The sequence below is a fragment of the Vidua chalybeata genome, chromosome 33 (assembly GCF_026979565.1).
Source record: "Vidua chalybeata isolate OUT-0048 chromosome 33, bVidCha1 merged haplotype, whole genome shotgun sequence".
Taxonomy (NCBI): domain Eukaryota; kingdom Metazoa; phylum Chordata; class Aves; order Passeriformes; family Viduidae; genus Vidua; species Vidua chalybeata.
The window spans coordinates 742,600-758,276 of record NC_071562.1 but is presented as its reverse complement, the minus strand read 5'-3'; the positions used below and the strand labels follow the sequence as shown (position 1 = coordinate 758,276).

Below are 15,677 nucleotides of genomic sequence, written 5' to 3'. Positions count from 1 at the left end.
GTTTTTCCTGGTTTTCCCCCATTTTTCCTGCTTTTCCCCCATTTTTCCTGGTTTTCCCCCATTTTTCCCCAGCCTGGCCCTGTGCAAGGAGTGCAGCACCTGCTCTGATCCCAAAACTTGTCCTGGCAGGGGTTGGAATTTTTTGGGATTGGTTCCCAAACTTTCCCTCCTGTCCCTTCTCGTTCTCCTCGCTCTGAGATTGGATTTATCCCGATTTTTTCCCGTTTTTCCTGGTTTTCCCTATTTTTCCTGGTTTTCCCCTATTTTTCCTGGTTTCCCCCCATTTTTCCAGGTTTTCCCCCATTTTTTCTGGTTTCCTCATTTTTCCCCAGCCTGGCCCTGTGCAAGGAGTGCAGCACCTGCTCTGATCCCAAAACCTGGCCTGGGAGGGGTTGGAATTTTTTGGGATTGGTTCCCAAACTTTCCTTCCTGTCCCTGCTTGTTCTCCTCGCTCTGGGATTGGATTTATCCCGATTTTCTCCCATTTTTCCCTGGTTTTCTCCCATTTTTCCCCAGCCTGGCCCTGTGCAAGGAGTGCAGCACCTGCTCTGATCCCAAAACCTGGCCTGGGAGGGATTGGAATTTTTTGGGATTGGCTCCCAGGGTTCCCTTCCTGTCCCTGCTTGTTCTCCTCGCTCTGGGATCGGATTTATCCTGATTTTCTCCCATTTTTCCCTGGTTTTCCCCCATTTCCATCCCCCAGCCTGACCACCTGCCAGGTGTGTGCCACCTGCTCCGTGTCTGGATGGGAGCTGATCCCAAGGGATTCTTAACCCCTAAATCCCCGATCCCAAGGGATTTTTAACCCCTAAATCCCCGATCCCAAGGGATTTTTAACCCCTAATTCTCCATTTTTTCCCCCTTTTCCAGCCCCCAGCCTGACCACCTGCCAGGTGTGTGACACCTGCTCTGGGGCTGGATGGGAGCTGATCCCAAGGGATTTTTAACCCCTAATTTCCCCAATCCCAAGGGATTTTTAACCCCTAATTCCCCATTTTTCCCCCCTTTTCCAGCCCCCAGCCTGACCACCTGCTCCATGTCTGGATGGGAACGGATCCCAAGGGATTCTTAACCCCTAATTCCCCATTTTTCTCCCGTTTTCCAGCCCCCAGCCTGACCACCTGTCAGGTGTGCGGCGCCTGCTCCAAAGCTGGTCCCAAGGGATTTTTAACCCCTAATTCCCCATTTTTTCCCCGTTTTCCAGCCCCCAGCCTGACCACCTGCTCCATGTCTGGATGGGAACTGATCCTGAGGGATTTTTAACCCCTAATTCCCCATTTTTCTCCCGTTTTCCAGCCCCCAGCCTGACCACCTGCGAGGTGTGCAGTGCCTGCTCTGTGTCTGGATGGGAGCTGATCCCAAGGGATTTTTAACCCCTAATTCCCCATTTTTCTCCCGTTTTCCAGCCCCCAGCCTGACCACCTGCTCCATGTCTGGATGGGAACTGATCCCAAGGGATTTTTAACCCCTAATTCCCCGTTTTCCCCCCGTTTTCCAGCCCCCAGCCTGACCACCTGCGAGGTGTGCGGCGCCTGCTTCGAGACCCGCAAGGGCCTGTCCAGCCACGCCCGCTCCCACCTGCGCCAGCTGGGCGTGGCCGAGTCCGAGAGCTCGGGGGCTCCCATCGACCTCCTCTACGAGCTGGTCCGCCACAAGCCCAAGGCCGACGGCGCCGGCCCCGCGCTGGCCAAGAAATCGGCGGGCTCGCCCAAGGAGCCGGGCGCGCCGCGGCCGCCGCTGCTGCTGCTGCCCAAGCCCGAGGGCTCCCTCAACAAGGCCATCAAGTCCCCGCCGGGTTTCGGCAAGTCCCTGGGCCGGCCCGGCTCGCCCGGGCTCCGGAAGGTGCCGGCGGCGCTGCCCGGCTCGCCCAAAGGCGCCGAGGACAAGGGCGCCAAGCTGGCCCTGAGCCCGCTGCCCGCCGAGGCCAAATGGGCGCCCGAGGAGGACGGGCCGCTGAACCTCAGTGAGTGCTGCGGGCTCCGGGGGGCTTGGGGGGGTTTGGGGGGGTTTTTAGTGGGGTTTAATGGGGTTTAGGGGGGTGTATTGGGGTTTGGGGGGGTTTAATGGGGTTTTTAGTGGGGTTTAGTGGGGTTTAGTGGGGGGTCTTATTGGTGTTTAGTGGGGTGTAATGGGTTTTTTTATGGGATTTAGTGGGATTAATGGGGTGTAATGGGGTTTTTATTGGGGTTTAATGGGATTTAATGGGGTTCAATGGGATTTAATGGTGTTTAGTGGGGTGTAACAGGGTTTTTATTGGGATTTAGTGGGATTAATGGGGTGTAGTGGGGTTTTTATTGGGATTTAGTGGGTTTAGTGGGGTGTAATAGGGTTTTTATTGGGATTTAGTGGGATTAATGGGGTGTAGTGGGGTTTTTATTGGGGTTTAATGGTGTTCAGTGGGGTGTAACGGGGTTTTTAATGGGGTTTAATGGGATTTAATTGGGTTTAATGGGATTTAATGAGTTCAATGGGATTTAATGGTGTTCAGTGGGGTGTAACGGGGTTTTTATTGGGGTTTAATGGGGTTTAGTGGGGTGTAACGGGGTTTTTATTGGGATTTAGTGGGATTTAATGGGGTTTAATGGGATTTAATGGGGTTTAGTGGGGTGTAACGGGGTTTTTATTGGGATTTAATGGTGTTCAGTGGGGTGTAACGGGGTTTTTAATGGGGTTTAATGGGATTTAATTTGGTTTAATGGGATTTAATGGGGTTCAATGGGATTTAATGGTGTTCAGTGGGGTGTAATGGGGTTTTTAATGGGGTTTAATGGGGTTTAATGGGGTTTAATGGGATATAATGGGGTTCAATGGGATTTAATGGTGTTCAGTGGGGTGTAACGGGGTTTTTATTGGGGTTTATTTGGGTTCAGTGGGGTGTAACGGGGTTTTTATTGGTGTTTACTGGGGTGTAACGGGGTTTTTATTGGGGTTTAGTGGGGTTTAGTGGGGTGTAACGGGGTTTTTAATGGGGTTTTTAATGGGGTTTAATGGGGTGTAATGGGTTTTTTATTGGGGTTTTTAATGGGGTTTAATGGGGTGTAACGGGGTTTTTATTGGGGTTTTTATTGGTGTTTAATGGGGTGTAATGGGTTTTTTATTGGGGTTTATTGGGGTTCAGTGGGGTGTAACGGGGTTTTTAATGGGGCGACACCCGCTGCGAGTTCTGCCGGGAGTCCCTCGGGAGCCACAGCTTCCCTTTCCCGGCACTGCCCTCATCCCCAAAGCCCCGGCAGCACCTTTAACCCCTTGTGTCCCGCGCGGCCAGCCTCGGGCTCGGAGCCGTGCCGCGACATCCGCTGCGAGTTCTGCGGGGAGTTCTTCGAGAACCGCAAGGGGCTCTCGAGCCACGCGCGCTCGCACCTGCGCCAGATGGGCGTCACCGAGTGGTACGTGAACGGCTCGCCCATCGACACGCTCCGCGAGATCCTCACCCGCCGCCGCCCGGGCCACCCCAAGCCGCTGGCCAAGAGCCTGCTGGGCGGGCTGGCCCCGCTGGAGCCGCCGCGGGCGCCGCCGGAGCTGCACCTGCCCGGCCTGGGCAAGAAGGTGCCGGCGCCGCTGAGCCCCCCGGGGCCGGCGCCCGGCGCGGCCTCGCCGCCGCCCACGGCCAGGAAGATGTTCCCGGGGCTCTCGGCGCCCTCCCTGCAGAAGAAGCTCAAGCAGGACCAGCTCAGGGTGGAGATCAAGCGGGAGCTGATGGCCGGAGCAGGAGCAGGAGGAGGAGGAGGAGCCGGGATCCATCCCGGGGAGGCGCCGGCGCCGCCGGACCCGGCCTGGGCAGCGCACGAGGAGATGGCACCGCTCAACCTCTGTGAGTGCTTTTGGGGTTCATCCCGGGGATTTGGGGGTTTTCCCAGGGATTTGGGGGGCTCAGGGATCATCCCAGGGCCACGAGGAGATGGTGCCACTCAACCTCTGTGAGTGCTTTTGGGGTTCATCCCGGGGATTTGGGGGTTTTCCCAGGGATTTGGGGGGTTTAGGGGTTTATCCCAGGGGTTTGGGGGGTTCAGGGATCATCCCAGGGATTTGGGAGGGTGGGATCCATGTCAGGGCCACGAGGAGATGGCGCTGCTCAACCTCTGTGAGTGCTTTTGGGGTTCGTCCCGGGGATTTGGGGGGCTCAGGGATCATCCCAGGGATTTGGGGGGTTCAGGGAACCATCCCAGGGGTTTGGGGAGCTGGGAACCATCCCAGGGATTTGGGGGGTTCAGGGAACCATCCCAGGGGTTTGGGGAGCTGGGAACCATCCCAGGGATTTGGGGGGTTCAGGGATCATCCCAGGGGTTTGGGGGGTTGGATCCATCCCAGGGCCACGAGGAGATGGCACCGCTCAACCTCTGTGAGTGCTTTTGGGGTTCGTCCCGGGGATTTGGGGGTTTTCCCAGGGATTTGGGGGCTCAGGGATCATCCCAGGGGTTTGGGGGGTTCAGGGATCATCCCAGGGATTTGGGGGGTTCAGGGATCATCCCAGGGCCACGAGGAGATGGCACCGCTCAACCTCTGTGAGTGCTTTTGGGGTTCGTCCCGGGGATTTGGGGGCTCAGGGATCATCCCAGGGGTTTGGGGGGTTCAGGGATCATCCCAGGGGTTTGGGGAGCTGGGAACCATCCCAGGGATTTGGGGGGCTCAGGGATCATCCCAGGGGTTTGGGGGGCTCTGAGCTCATCCTGTGGATTTAGGGACCCAAGATCCCATCCAGGGGTTCCTTCCCTCCCTGATCCCCGGATTTCCCCCCCTCCAGCCTCCCGGGCAGAGCCAGTGCACGACATCCCCGAGGTTTTGGGATGCTCTGAGCTCCTGGCAGGGATTTTGGAGGGTTCAGATCCCATCCCGGGGATTTGGGGCTCTAAAATCCCATCCAGGGGGTTCCTTCCCTCCCTGATCCCTGAATTTCCCTCTCCAGCCTCCCGGGCGGACCCGGTGCACGACATCCACGGGGTTTTGGGACGCTCTGAGCTCCTGGCAGGGATTTGGGGCTCTAAAATCCCATCCAGGGGGTTCCTTCCCTCCCTGATCCCCGAATTTCCCCCTCCAGCCTCCGGGGCAGAGCCAGTGCACGATATCCGCTGGCTGGGGACTCATCCTGAGGATTTGGGGCTTTAAAATCCCTTCCAGGGGGTTCCTTCCCTCCCTGATCCCCGAACTTCCCGCTCCAGCCTCCCGGGCACACCCGGTGCACGACATCCGCTGCGAGTTCTTGGGGCTCATCCTGGGGATTTAGAAATGCTCTGAGACTTCCCAGGCATTTTGGGTTGTTCTGAGCCCATCCAGAGGGGTTTTCCTGCTCTCCTTCCCTCCCTGATCCCCGGATTTCCCCCTCCAGCCTCCCGGGCGGACCCGGTGCGCGACATCCATGTGGTTTTGGGATGCTCTGAGCTCCTGGCAGGGATTTGGGGCTCTAAAATCCCATCCAGGGGGTTCCTTCCCTCCCTGATCCCCGAATTTCCCCCCTCTGGCAGCCTCCCGGGCAGACCCGGTGCGCGACATCCCCGAGGTTTTGGGATGCTCTGAGCTCCTGCCAGGGATTTTGGAGGGTTCAGATCCCATCCCGGGGATTTAGGGACCCAAGATCCCATCCCAGGGGGTTCCTTCCCTCCCTGATCCCTGAATTTCCCCCTCCAGCCTCCCGGGCAGACCCGGTGCGCGACATCCCCGAGGTTTTGGGATGCTCTGAGCTCCTGCCAGGGATTTGGGGCTTTAAAATCCCTTCCAGGGGGTTCCTTCCCTCCCTGATCCCCGAATTTCCCCCCCTCCAGCCTCCCGGGCAGAGCCAGTGCATGACATCCCCGAGGTTTTGGGATGCTCTGAGCTCCTGCCAGGGATTTTGGAGGGTTCAGATCCCATCCCGGGGATTTGGGGCTCTAAAATCCCATCCAGGGGGTTCCTTCCCTGCCTGATCCCTGAATTTCCCTCTCCAGCCTCCCGGGCGGACCCGGTGCACGACATCCACGGGGTTTTGGGATGCTCTGAGCTCCTGGCAGGGATTTTGGAGGGTTCAGATCCCATCCCGGGGATTTGGGGCTCTAAAATCCCATCCAGGGGGTTCCTTCCCTCCCTGATCCCCGGATTTCCCCCCCTGGCAGCCTCTCAGGCTGGTTAGGGGCTCATCCCGGGGATTTAGGGACCCAAGATCCCATCCCAGGAGGTTCCTTCCCTCCCTGATCCCCGGATTTCCCCCCCTGGCAGCCTCCCGGGCGGACCCGGTGCGCGACATCCGCTGCGAGTTCTGCGGGGAGTTCTTTGAGAACCGCAAGGGGCTCTCGAGCCACGCGCGCTCGCACCTGCGCCAGATGGGCGTCACCGAGTGGTCGGTGAACGGCTCGCCCATCGACACGCTCCGCGAGATCCTCAGGAAGAAATCCAAGCCCTGCCTCATCAAGAAGGAGCCGCCGGCGCCGCCGGGGATGGAGCCGGGCGCCGCCGGGCCGGGCGAGGACGGCGCGGAGGCCAAAGCGCCGCCGGGGCCGGCTCCGGGCAAGGCGCTGCCCCCGGGGCTGGCCCTGGGCAAGCCGGGCTCGGGGCTGGCCCTGGCGCCGCTGGGCTCCAAGAACCCCGGAGCCTTCCTGGCCACCAAGAGGCCGCTGGGCGAGGAGAGGCTGGGCGGGCACGGCGAGGCCAAGCACAAAGCCTTCGAGCTGGGCTTCAAGGCCAAGGCCCTGCACGACAAGGCCTGTGAGTCCTGGGGCAGGTCTGGGAATTCCTGGGAATTTGGGATGGTTTGGGATGGTTTTGGGGTGGTTTGGGATGTTTTTGGGGTGGTTTTGGGATGGTTTTGGGCGGGCACGGCGAGGCCAAGCACAAAGCCTTCGAGCTGGGCTTCAAGGCCAAGGCCCTGCACACAAGGCCTGTGAGTCCTGGGGCAGGTCTGGGAATTCCTGGGAATTTGGGGTGGTTTGGGGTGGTTTGGGGTGGTTTGGGTTGGTTTTGGGGTGGTTTGGGATGGTTTGGGGTGGTTTTGGGGTGGTTTGGGTTGGTTTTGGGGTGGTTTTGGGATGGTTTGGGATGGTTTTGGGATGGTTTTGGGTCGGTTTTGGGGTGGTTTTGGGTGGTTTTGGGGTGGTTTTGGGGTGGTTTTGGGATGGTTTTGGGATGGTTTGGGATGGTTTGGGATGGTTTTGGGGTGGTTTTGGGATGGTTTGGGATGGTTTGGGATGGTTTTGGGGTGCTTTGGGATGGTTTTGGGGTGGTTTTGGGGTGGTTTTGGGATGGTTTTGGGGTGGTTTTGGGATGGTTTGGGATGGTTTGGGATGGTTTTGGGGTGGTTTTGGGATGGTTTGGGATGGTTTTGGGATGGTTTTGGGTTGGTTTTGGGGTGGTTTTGGGTGGTTTTGGGGTGGTTTGGGGTGGTTTTGGGGTGGTTTGGGGTGGTTTTGGGGTGCTTTGGGATGGTTTTGGGGTGGTTTGGGGTGGTTTGGGGTGGTTTTGGGGTGGTTTGGGATGGTTTTGGGGTGGTTTTGGGGTGGTTTTGGGGTGGTTTGGGGTGGTTTTGGGGTGGTTTTGGGATGGTTTGGGATGGTTTTGGGGTGGTTTTGGGTGGTTTTGGGGTGGTTTGGGATGGTTTGGGGTGGTTTGGGATGGTTTTGGGGTGGTTTGGGTGGTTTTGGGGTGGTTTTGGGATGGTTTGGGATGGTTTGGGATGGTTTTGGGGTGCTTTGGGATGGTTTTGGGGTGGTTTTGGGGTGGTTTTGGGGTGGTTTTGGGATGGTTTGGGATGGTTTGGGATGGTTTTGGGGTGGTTTTGGGATGGTTTGGGATGGTTTGGGGTGGTTTGGGGTGGTTTGGGTTGGTTTTGGGGTGGTTTGGGATGGTTTGGGATGGTTTTGGGGTGGTTTGGGATGGTTTGGGGTGGTTTTGGGGTGGTTTTGGGTGGTTTTGGGGTGGTTTTGGGTGGTTTTGGGGTGGTTTGGGATGGTTTTGGGTGGTTTTGGGGTGGTTTGGGGTGGTTTTGGGGTGGTTTTGGATGGTTTTGGGGTGGTTTTGGGATGGGCTGGCAGTGCCTTCGAGCTGGGCTTCAAGGCCAAGGCCCTGCACGACAAGGCCTGTGAGTCCTGGGGCAATCCTGGGAATTCCTGGGAATTTGAGTTCTTTAGGGAAGGTTTTGGAATATTTTTGGGATTGGCTGGCATCGCATGTTTTTTCCCACTTTTTTCCATTTTTTCTCCATTTTTCCATGTTCTCCCTGCTGCGAGCTCTGCGGGCTCTACTTTGAGAACAGGAAGGCTCTTTGGGCAGTGCCCATGTCCCATTTTCTCCGTTTTTATCCCATTTTAACTCTGTTTTTCCCCATTTTCCCCTATTTTAACCCCGTTTTTTCCCGTTTTTCCCTATTTTAACCCCGTTTTTCCTGTCATTTTCCCCGTTTCCCAGCAGCAGAGGCCTGCTGCGAGCTCTGCGGGCTCTACTTTGAGAACAGGAAGGCTCTGGCCAGCCACGCCCGGGCGCACCTGCGGCAGTTCGGCGTCACCGAGTGGTGCGTGAACGGCTCGCCCATCGAGACGCTGCGCGAGTGGATCCGGCACCGGCCCCACAAGGCCGGCGCCTACCGCAGCTACATCCAGGGCGGGCGGCCCTTCTCCAAGAAGTTCCGGAGCTCGGCGCACCCGCGGGAGCCGCGCGGAGCCCTGGCCGTGCCCTTCCTGCCCAAGGGCGGGCTGGCGGCCGAGGCGGCGCTGGGCGACTGCGCCAAGGGCCCCGACGGTGCCGAGCGCGCGCTGGGCTCGCCCCTGGGGCTGCTCAAGGTGGAGGAGCAGAGGGGCAACTTCAGCAGTGAGTGCTGGGGATGTGGGGAATGTGGGGATTGTGGGGTTTGGGATTGGGGAAAATGGGAAATGTGGGGTTTGGGATTGGGGTGGGGCTGCTCAAGGTGGAGGAGCAGAGGGGCAACTTCAGCAGTGAGTGCTGGGATGTGGGGAATGTGGGGATTGTGGGGTTTGGGGTAGGGAAAATGGGGAATGTGGGGTTTGGGGTGGGGAATGTGGGGTTTGGGGTGGGGAAAATGGGAAATGTGGGGTTTGGGGTGGGGAATGTGGGGTTTGGGGTGGGGAATGTGGGGTTTGGGATTGGGGAAAATGGGAAATGTGGGGTTTGGGGTGGGGAATGTGGGAATTGTGGGGTTTGGGGTAGGGAAAATGGGGAATGTGGGGTTTGGGGTGGGGAATGTGGGGTTTGGGATTGGGGAAAATGGGAAATGTGGGGTTTGGGATTGGGAAATGTGGGGAATGTGGGGTTTGGGGTGGGGAATGTGGGGTTTGGGGTGGGAAATGTGGGGTTTGGGATTGGGGTGGGGCTGCTCAAGGTGGAGGAGCAGAGGGGCAACTTCAGCAGTGAGTGCTGGGGATGTGGGGAATGTGGGGATTGTGGGGTTTGGGGTAGGGAAAATGGGGAATGTGGGGTTTGGGGTGGGGAATGTGGGGTTTGGGGTGGGGAAAATGGGAAATGTGGGGTTTGGGGTGGGGAATGTGGGAATTGTGGGGTTTGGGGTAGGGAAAATGGGGAATGTGGGGTTTGGGGTGGGGAATGTGGGGTTTGGGATTGGGGAAAATGGGAAATGTGGGGTTTGGGATTGGGAAATGTGGGGAATGTGGGGTTTGGGGTGGGGAATGTGGGGTTTGGGGTGGGGAATGTGGGGTTTGGGATTGGGGTGGGGCTGCTCAAGGTGGAGGAGCAGAGGGGCAACTTCAGCAGTGAGTGCTGGCGTCTGGGGAATGTGGGAATTGTGGGGTTTGGGGTGGGAAATGTGGGGTTTGGGATTGGGAATGTGGGGTTTGGGATTGGGGTGGGGCTGCTCAAGCTGGAGGAGCAGAGGGGCAACTTCAGCAGTGAGTGATGGCGTGTGGGGAACGTGGGGAATGTGGGGTTTGGGGTGGGAAATGTGGGGTTTGGGATGAGGAAAATGGGAATTGTGGGGTTTGGGATTGGGGAAAATGGGAAATGTGGGGTTTGGGGTGGAAAATGGGGTCAGGATTGGGAACTGGGGATGGGACTGGGAATGGGATTGGGAATGTGGAATTGGGAACGGGATCAGGACAGGGAATGTGGAATTGGGAATGGGGTCAGGCCTGGGAACTGGGGAGGGGACTGGGAATTGGGAATGGGATTGGGAATGTGGAATTGGGAATGTGGAATTGGGAATGTGGAATTGGGAATGTGGAATTAGGAATGTGGAATTGGGAACGGGGTCAGACTGGGAATGTGGAATTAGGAACGTGGAATTAGGAACGTGGAATTGGGAATGTGGAATTGGGAACGTGGAATTGGGAACGTGGAATTGGGAATGTGGAATTGGGAATGGGGTCAGGATTGGGAACGGGGTCAGGATTGGGAACTGGGGATGGGACTGGTAATTGGGAATGGGATTGGGAATGTGGAATTGGGAACGGGGTCAGACCGGGAATGTGGAGTTGGGAATGTGGAATTGGGAACGGGTCAGGACTGGGAATGTGGAGTTGGGAATGTGGAATTGGGAACGTGGAATTGGGAACGGGGTCAGACTGGGAACCGGGGATGGACTGGGAATTAGGAATGTGGAATTGGGAACGTGGAATTGGGAATGTGGAATTGGGAATGTGGAATTGGGAACGGGGTCAGGATTGGGAATGTGGAATTGGGAACGTGGAATTGGGACTGTGGAATTTGGAATGTGGAATTGGGAATGTGGAATTGGGAACAGGGTCAGACTGGGAACCGGGGATGGGACTGGGAATTAGGAACGTGGAATTGGGAATGTGGAATTAGGAATGTGGAATTGGGAATGTGGAATTGGGAATGGGGTCAGGATTGGAAATGTGGAATTGGGAACGTGGAATTGGGAACGTGGAATTGGGAACGTGGAATTGGGAACGGGGTCAGACCGGGAATGTGGAATTGGGAACGTGGAATTAGGAATGTGGAATTGGGAACGTGGAATTGGGAACGTGGAATTGGGAACGTGGAATTAGGAATGTGGAATTGGGAACGTGGAATTGGGAACGTGGGATTGGGAATGTGGAATTGGGAACGTGGGATTGGGAACGTGGAATTGGGAACGTGGAATTGGGAACGTGGGATTGGGAACGTGGAATTGGGAATGTGGAATTGGGAATGTGGAATTGGGAACGTGGAATTGGGAACGTGGAATTGGGAATGTGGAATTGGGAACGGGGTCAGGCTGGGAATGTGGAATTGGGAACGTGGAATTTGGAACGGGGTCAGACTGGGAACGTGGAATTGGGAACGTGGAATTGGGAACGGGGTCAGACTGGGAACGTGGAATTGGGAACGTGGGATTGGAAATGTGGAATTGGGAACGTGGAATTGGGAACGTGGAATTGGGAATGTGGAATTGGGAACGGGGTCAGGCTGGGAATGTGGAATTGGGAATGTGGAATTGGGAACGTGGGATTGGGAATGTGGAATTGGGAACGTGGGATTGGGAACGGGGTCAGGATTGGGAATGTGGAATTGGGAACGTGGGATTGGGAACGGGGTCAGGCTGGGACCGGGGATGGCCCCGGGCAATGGTGCCCAGAGCTGTGACCGGCACCCAGCCTGGCCCCCCCCCCCATTCCCGAATTCCCAAATCCCAGAGTTCGAGCGGCGCCAGGCGCGGCCCCTGGAGCCGCCGCTGCCCCGGGACGCCGACGGCGGCGCCGACTTCCCGCGGAAGCTCCCGGAGCCGCGGCCGCCGCCGCGCGTGCGCCCGGTGCCGGCGCTGGTGCCGCGCCCGCCGCAGACCTCGCTGGTCAAGTTCGTGGGCAACATCTACACCCTCAAGTGCAGGTGGGAAAACCGGGATTGGGGAGGCTTTCCCTGCCTCTGGGGGCTCTTCCCGATTTCCCAGCCTTTTCCGGGGCGTTTTTCCCCATTTCCCCCGCTCTTCCCTCCCTGGTTTTGGCTCTTTTCCCCCCTTTCCCGGTGTTTTTTCCCCCTTTTCCTCCTCCCCATCCCTATTTTTGGCTGTTTTCCCCCTTTTCCTCTGTTTTCACCTCTTTCCCTCCACCCCCATCCCATTTCCTGAGGGCTTTTCCCTCCTTTTCCTGTTTTTTCCTCCCCTTTCCTTTCTCTTCCATCCCTGTTTTTGGGTATTTCCCCTCTGTTTTCCCCCATCCCATTTTTTTTTGGGGTGTTTCCCTGTTTCCCCACCTTTCCCTCCTCCCCCATCCCATTTTTTTGGGGGTTTTTCACAGTTTTCCCCCCCTCTCCCTTCTCCCCAGCCCCATTTTTTTGGAAATTTCCCCTCCTTTCCCTCCTCCCCCATCCCATTTTTTGGGAATTTCCCCCCTTCCCCTGCATTCCCCCCCCCCCCAACCCCATTTTTGCCACTCCCAATCCATGAAATCCAGGAATTCCTCCCAAAATTGGGGAATTCCTGCCAAAATTGGGGGGAATTCCTCCTGAATTCCGGGGAATTCCGGGGATTCCAGCTGAAATCCAGAGGGAATTCCTGCCAAATTCTGGGATTTCCTGCCAAAACTGGGGAGAATTCCTCTCAAAATCTGGGGAATTCCTGCGAATTCCTCCTGAAATCTGGGGAATTGCAGCCGAAATCTGGGGAGTTCCTTCTGAACTCCAGGATTTCCTGCTGAATTTGTGGGGAATTCCAGTCGAATTCTGGGGATTCCAGCTGAAACTGGGGGCGAATTCCTGCCGAATTTTGGGGAATTTCTCCCGAATTCTGGGAATTCCTGCCAAATTCCGGGAATTCCAGCTGAAATCCGGGGGGAATTCCTGCTGAATTCCGGGATTTCCTGCCGAATTCCGGGAATTCCAGCTGAAATCCGGGGGGAATTCCTGCCGAATTCCGGGATTTCCTGCCAAATTCTGGGAATTCCAGCTGAAATCTGGGGGGGGAATTGCAGTTGAATTCCGGGGATTGCAGCCAGATTCCAGGAATTGCAGCTGAATTCCGGGGGGATTTGCTGCTGAATTCTGGGAATTGCAGCCGGATTCCGGGGGGATTTGCAGCCGGATTCCGGGAGGAATTGCTGCTGAATTCTGGGAATTGCAGGCAGATTCCAGGGGGAATTGCTGCCAGATTCTGGGGGAATTGCTGCCGGATCCCGGGAATTGCAGCCGGATTCTGGGGGGAATTGCAGCCGGATCCTGGGGGGATTGGCAGGCGGATTCCAGGGGGATTTGCAGCTGAATTCCGGGGGGAATTGCAGGCGGATTCTGGGGGGATTGCGGGCGGATCCCGGGAATTGCAGGTGGATCCCGGGATTTCCTGCCGGATCCCGGGAATTGCAGGCGGATCCCGGGATTTGCGGGCGGATCCCGGGGGGATTGCAGGTGGATTCCGGGGGGAATTGCAGCCGGATCCCGGGAATTGCGGGCGGATCCCGGGAATTGTGGGCGGATCCCGGGATTTCCTGGCAGATCCCGGGATTTCCGGGCGGATCCCGGGATTTGCAGCCGGATCCTGGGAATTGCGGGCGGATCCCGGGAATTGCGGGCGGATCCCGGGATTTCTGGGCGGATCCCGGGAATTACGGGTGGATCCCGGGAATTGCGGGCGTATCCCGGGAATTGCAGGTGGATCCCGGGATTTCCTGGCGGATCCCGGGATTTCCTGGCGCATCCCGGGATTTGCGGGCGGCTGAGCCGGAGCTGCTGCCGCCCCGCAGGTTCTGCGAGCTGGAGTTCCAGGGCCCGCTGTCCATCCAGGAGGAGTGGGTGCGGCACCTCCAGCGCCACATCCTGGACATGAATTTTTCCAAGGCGGATCCGTGCCGGAGCGAGGCGCCCCCGGAGCCCCCGGCCCTGGCCGAGGCTCCCTGAAATTTTTTTTTTTTTCCCCCCGAATCCTGGGGGGGGGGGAAAAAAAAATCGAAGAAACCTCCAAAAGCAACGACAAAAAAACCACAAAAAAAAAAAAAACCAACAAAACAGCAAAGCAGCAAAAGCAACCTGAGAGCGGCCAGGAAGGGCGGCGGGATCCCGGGATCTCGGGGATCTCGGGGATCTCGGGGATCTCGGGGATCCCCCTCGGGAGCGGCGCCGGCCCCGGGCGGGGCGGCCACAAGCACTACACGGATCCGGATCCTCGGCGTTCCCGGCGGGAATTCCCCGCCTTCCCGCCCGAAGGAAGAACAAAATTCCCGATTTTTTTTTTTTTTTTTTAAATCCCAAAGAACCGGCGGCGCCGCCTTCGCCCGGCGGGCGGCGACTCGGGGAGGGAATTCCCGGAATTCCCGGAATTCCCGGGGGGGGGAAGCGCTGTGGATTTTGTACATTTGGACCCTCGCAGAGCTGTAAATTCCCTTTTTTTTTTTTTTTTTTTTTTCCCCGTTTTTTGTTCTGTTTTTTTTAGTGGCCCCGTAGATGTCGGAATTCCCTCAGTTCCGGGGTTGCATGTTCCCAAAATTCCCACTTTTCCCAAGCGAATCCCGCGGGATTCTCCCCCCTCCTCCCGCTGCCGATTCCCAGAATTCCCCCGGCAGCGGGAGCCGGGCAATCCCGCGGGAATCCCCAAAATTCCGGGAGGATTCGGCTCCGTTTTTCCCCCCAAATTCCCTTTGTGGTTCTTCCCGTTGTTCTCGGTTTTATTCCCGTTTTTTCCCCCCTCATCCCGACTTTTTTAAGCTCTAGATTTGTGTAGAAAGCAAAGGAAAAGAGAAAGATCTGTTTTTATTTGGGAATCCCGAAACTTCCGCATTCCGGAAGGAATTTTAACGGAGAAATATTTTGGGTTTGTTGTTTTTTTTTCCTGGTTTTTTTTTTTTGTTTGTTTGTTTTTTTTTTTTGTTTGTTTTTTTTTTTTTTTAATTTTATTTTTAATTTTAATTTCCACGTTTTTCGGGACGTTTCCGGCGATTCCTGTACCCGGGACTGGGGAATGATGGATTAAATTCTTCTGGAGATGAATTCCCGGGAAAAACGGAGTCTCTGGATGCCTGGAATGTGGGGATTTGGGGGAAATCCGGGGAAATTTGGGGGAAATCTGGGGAAATTTGAGGAGATTTGGGGGAAATCGGGGGAAATTGGGAAAATCCAGGAGAATCTGGGGGAAATCCGGGGGAATTCGAGGGAAATTTGGGGAAATTCCAGGGGGATTTGGGGAAATTGGAGGGAAATTTGGGGGGAACCCAGGAGGTTTTGGGGGAAATGTTTAAGAAAATTTGGGATCAGGATTTGGGGATTTTGGGATTTGGGGCTTGGGAACAGGATTTGGGATTTGGGGATTTGTGATCAGGATTTGGGGTTTAGGATCTGGGATTTTGGGATTTGGGATCAGAATTTGTGACCGGGATTTGGGGATTTGGGGAATTTTGGAATTTGGGATCAGGATTTTGGGATTCGGGGATTCGGGGGTTTTGGGATTTGGGTATTTTGGGATTCTGGGATTTGGGGATTTTGGGTATTTTGGGGATTTGGGGAATTTGGGATTTTGGGGTTTTTGGGGATTCTGGGATTCAGGGATTTTGGGATTTGGGGATTTTTGGGATTTTGGAATTTGTGATCAGGATTTGTGATCAGGATTTTGGGATTTGGGTATTCTGGGATTTGGGGGATTTTTGGGGGGATTTTTGGGGATTTTTTGGGGATTTTTGGGATTCCCCCCTCGCGTGACCCCAGCGCTGCCCCCGCGCCCCCCACGTGACAAACACGTGACACGCGCGGCACGTGACAAGCACGTGACCCCCCCCCGTGACACCGCACCGCCGCGAGCGACACGGGGGCGTGGCCTCAGCGGAGACAGC

General features: G+C 56.6%; 1 protein-coding gene across 4 annotated transcripts in view; it reads left to right on the top strand.

The window, feature by feature from the left end:
* The window catches only part of WIZ (WIZ zinc finger), a 55,204-nt gene extending 40,363 nt beyond the window's left edge, over positions 1–14,841 (top strand). For 3 of the 4 annotated variants that reach the window (XM_053968259.1, XM_053968260.1, XM_053968258.1), the window contains exons 7-12: positions 1,499–1,963; positions 3,266–3,811; positions 6,187–6,672; positions 8,368–8,766; positions 11,565–11,757; positions 13,602–14,841. In XM_053968259.1, the coding sequence (XP_053824234.1) occupies positions 1,499–1,963; positions 3,266–3,811; positions 6,187–6,672; positions 8,368–8,766; positions 11,565–11,757; positions 13,602–13,755 (2,243 nt within the window). In that variant the 3' untranslated portion in view covers positions 13,756–14,841. The remainder of the gene's footprint in view (positions 1–1,498; positions 1,964–3,265; positions 3,812–6,186; positions 6,673–8,367; positions 8,767–11,564; positions 11,758–13,601) is intronic. The other variant, XM_053968261.1, reaches the window with a different exon arrangement.
* The last annotated feature ends 836 nt before the right edge of the window (positions 14,842–15,677 follow it).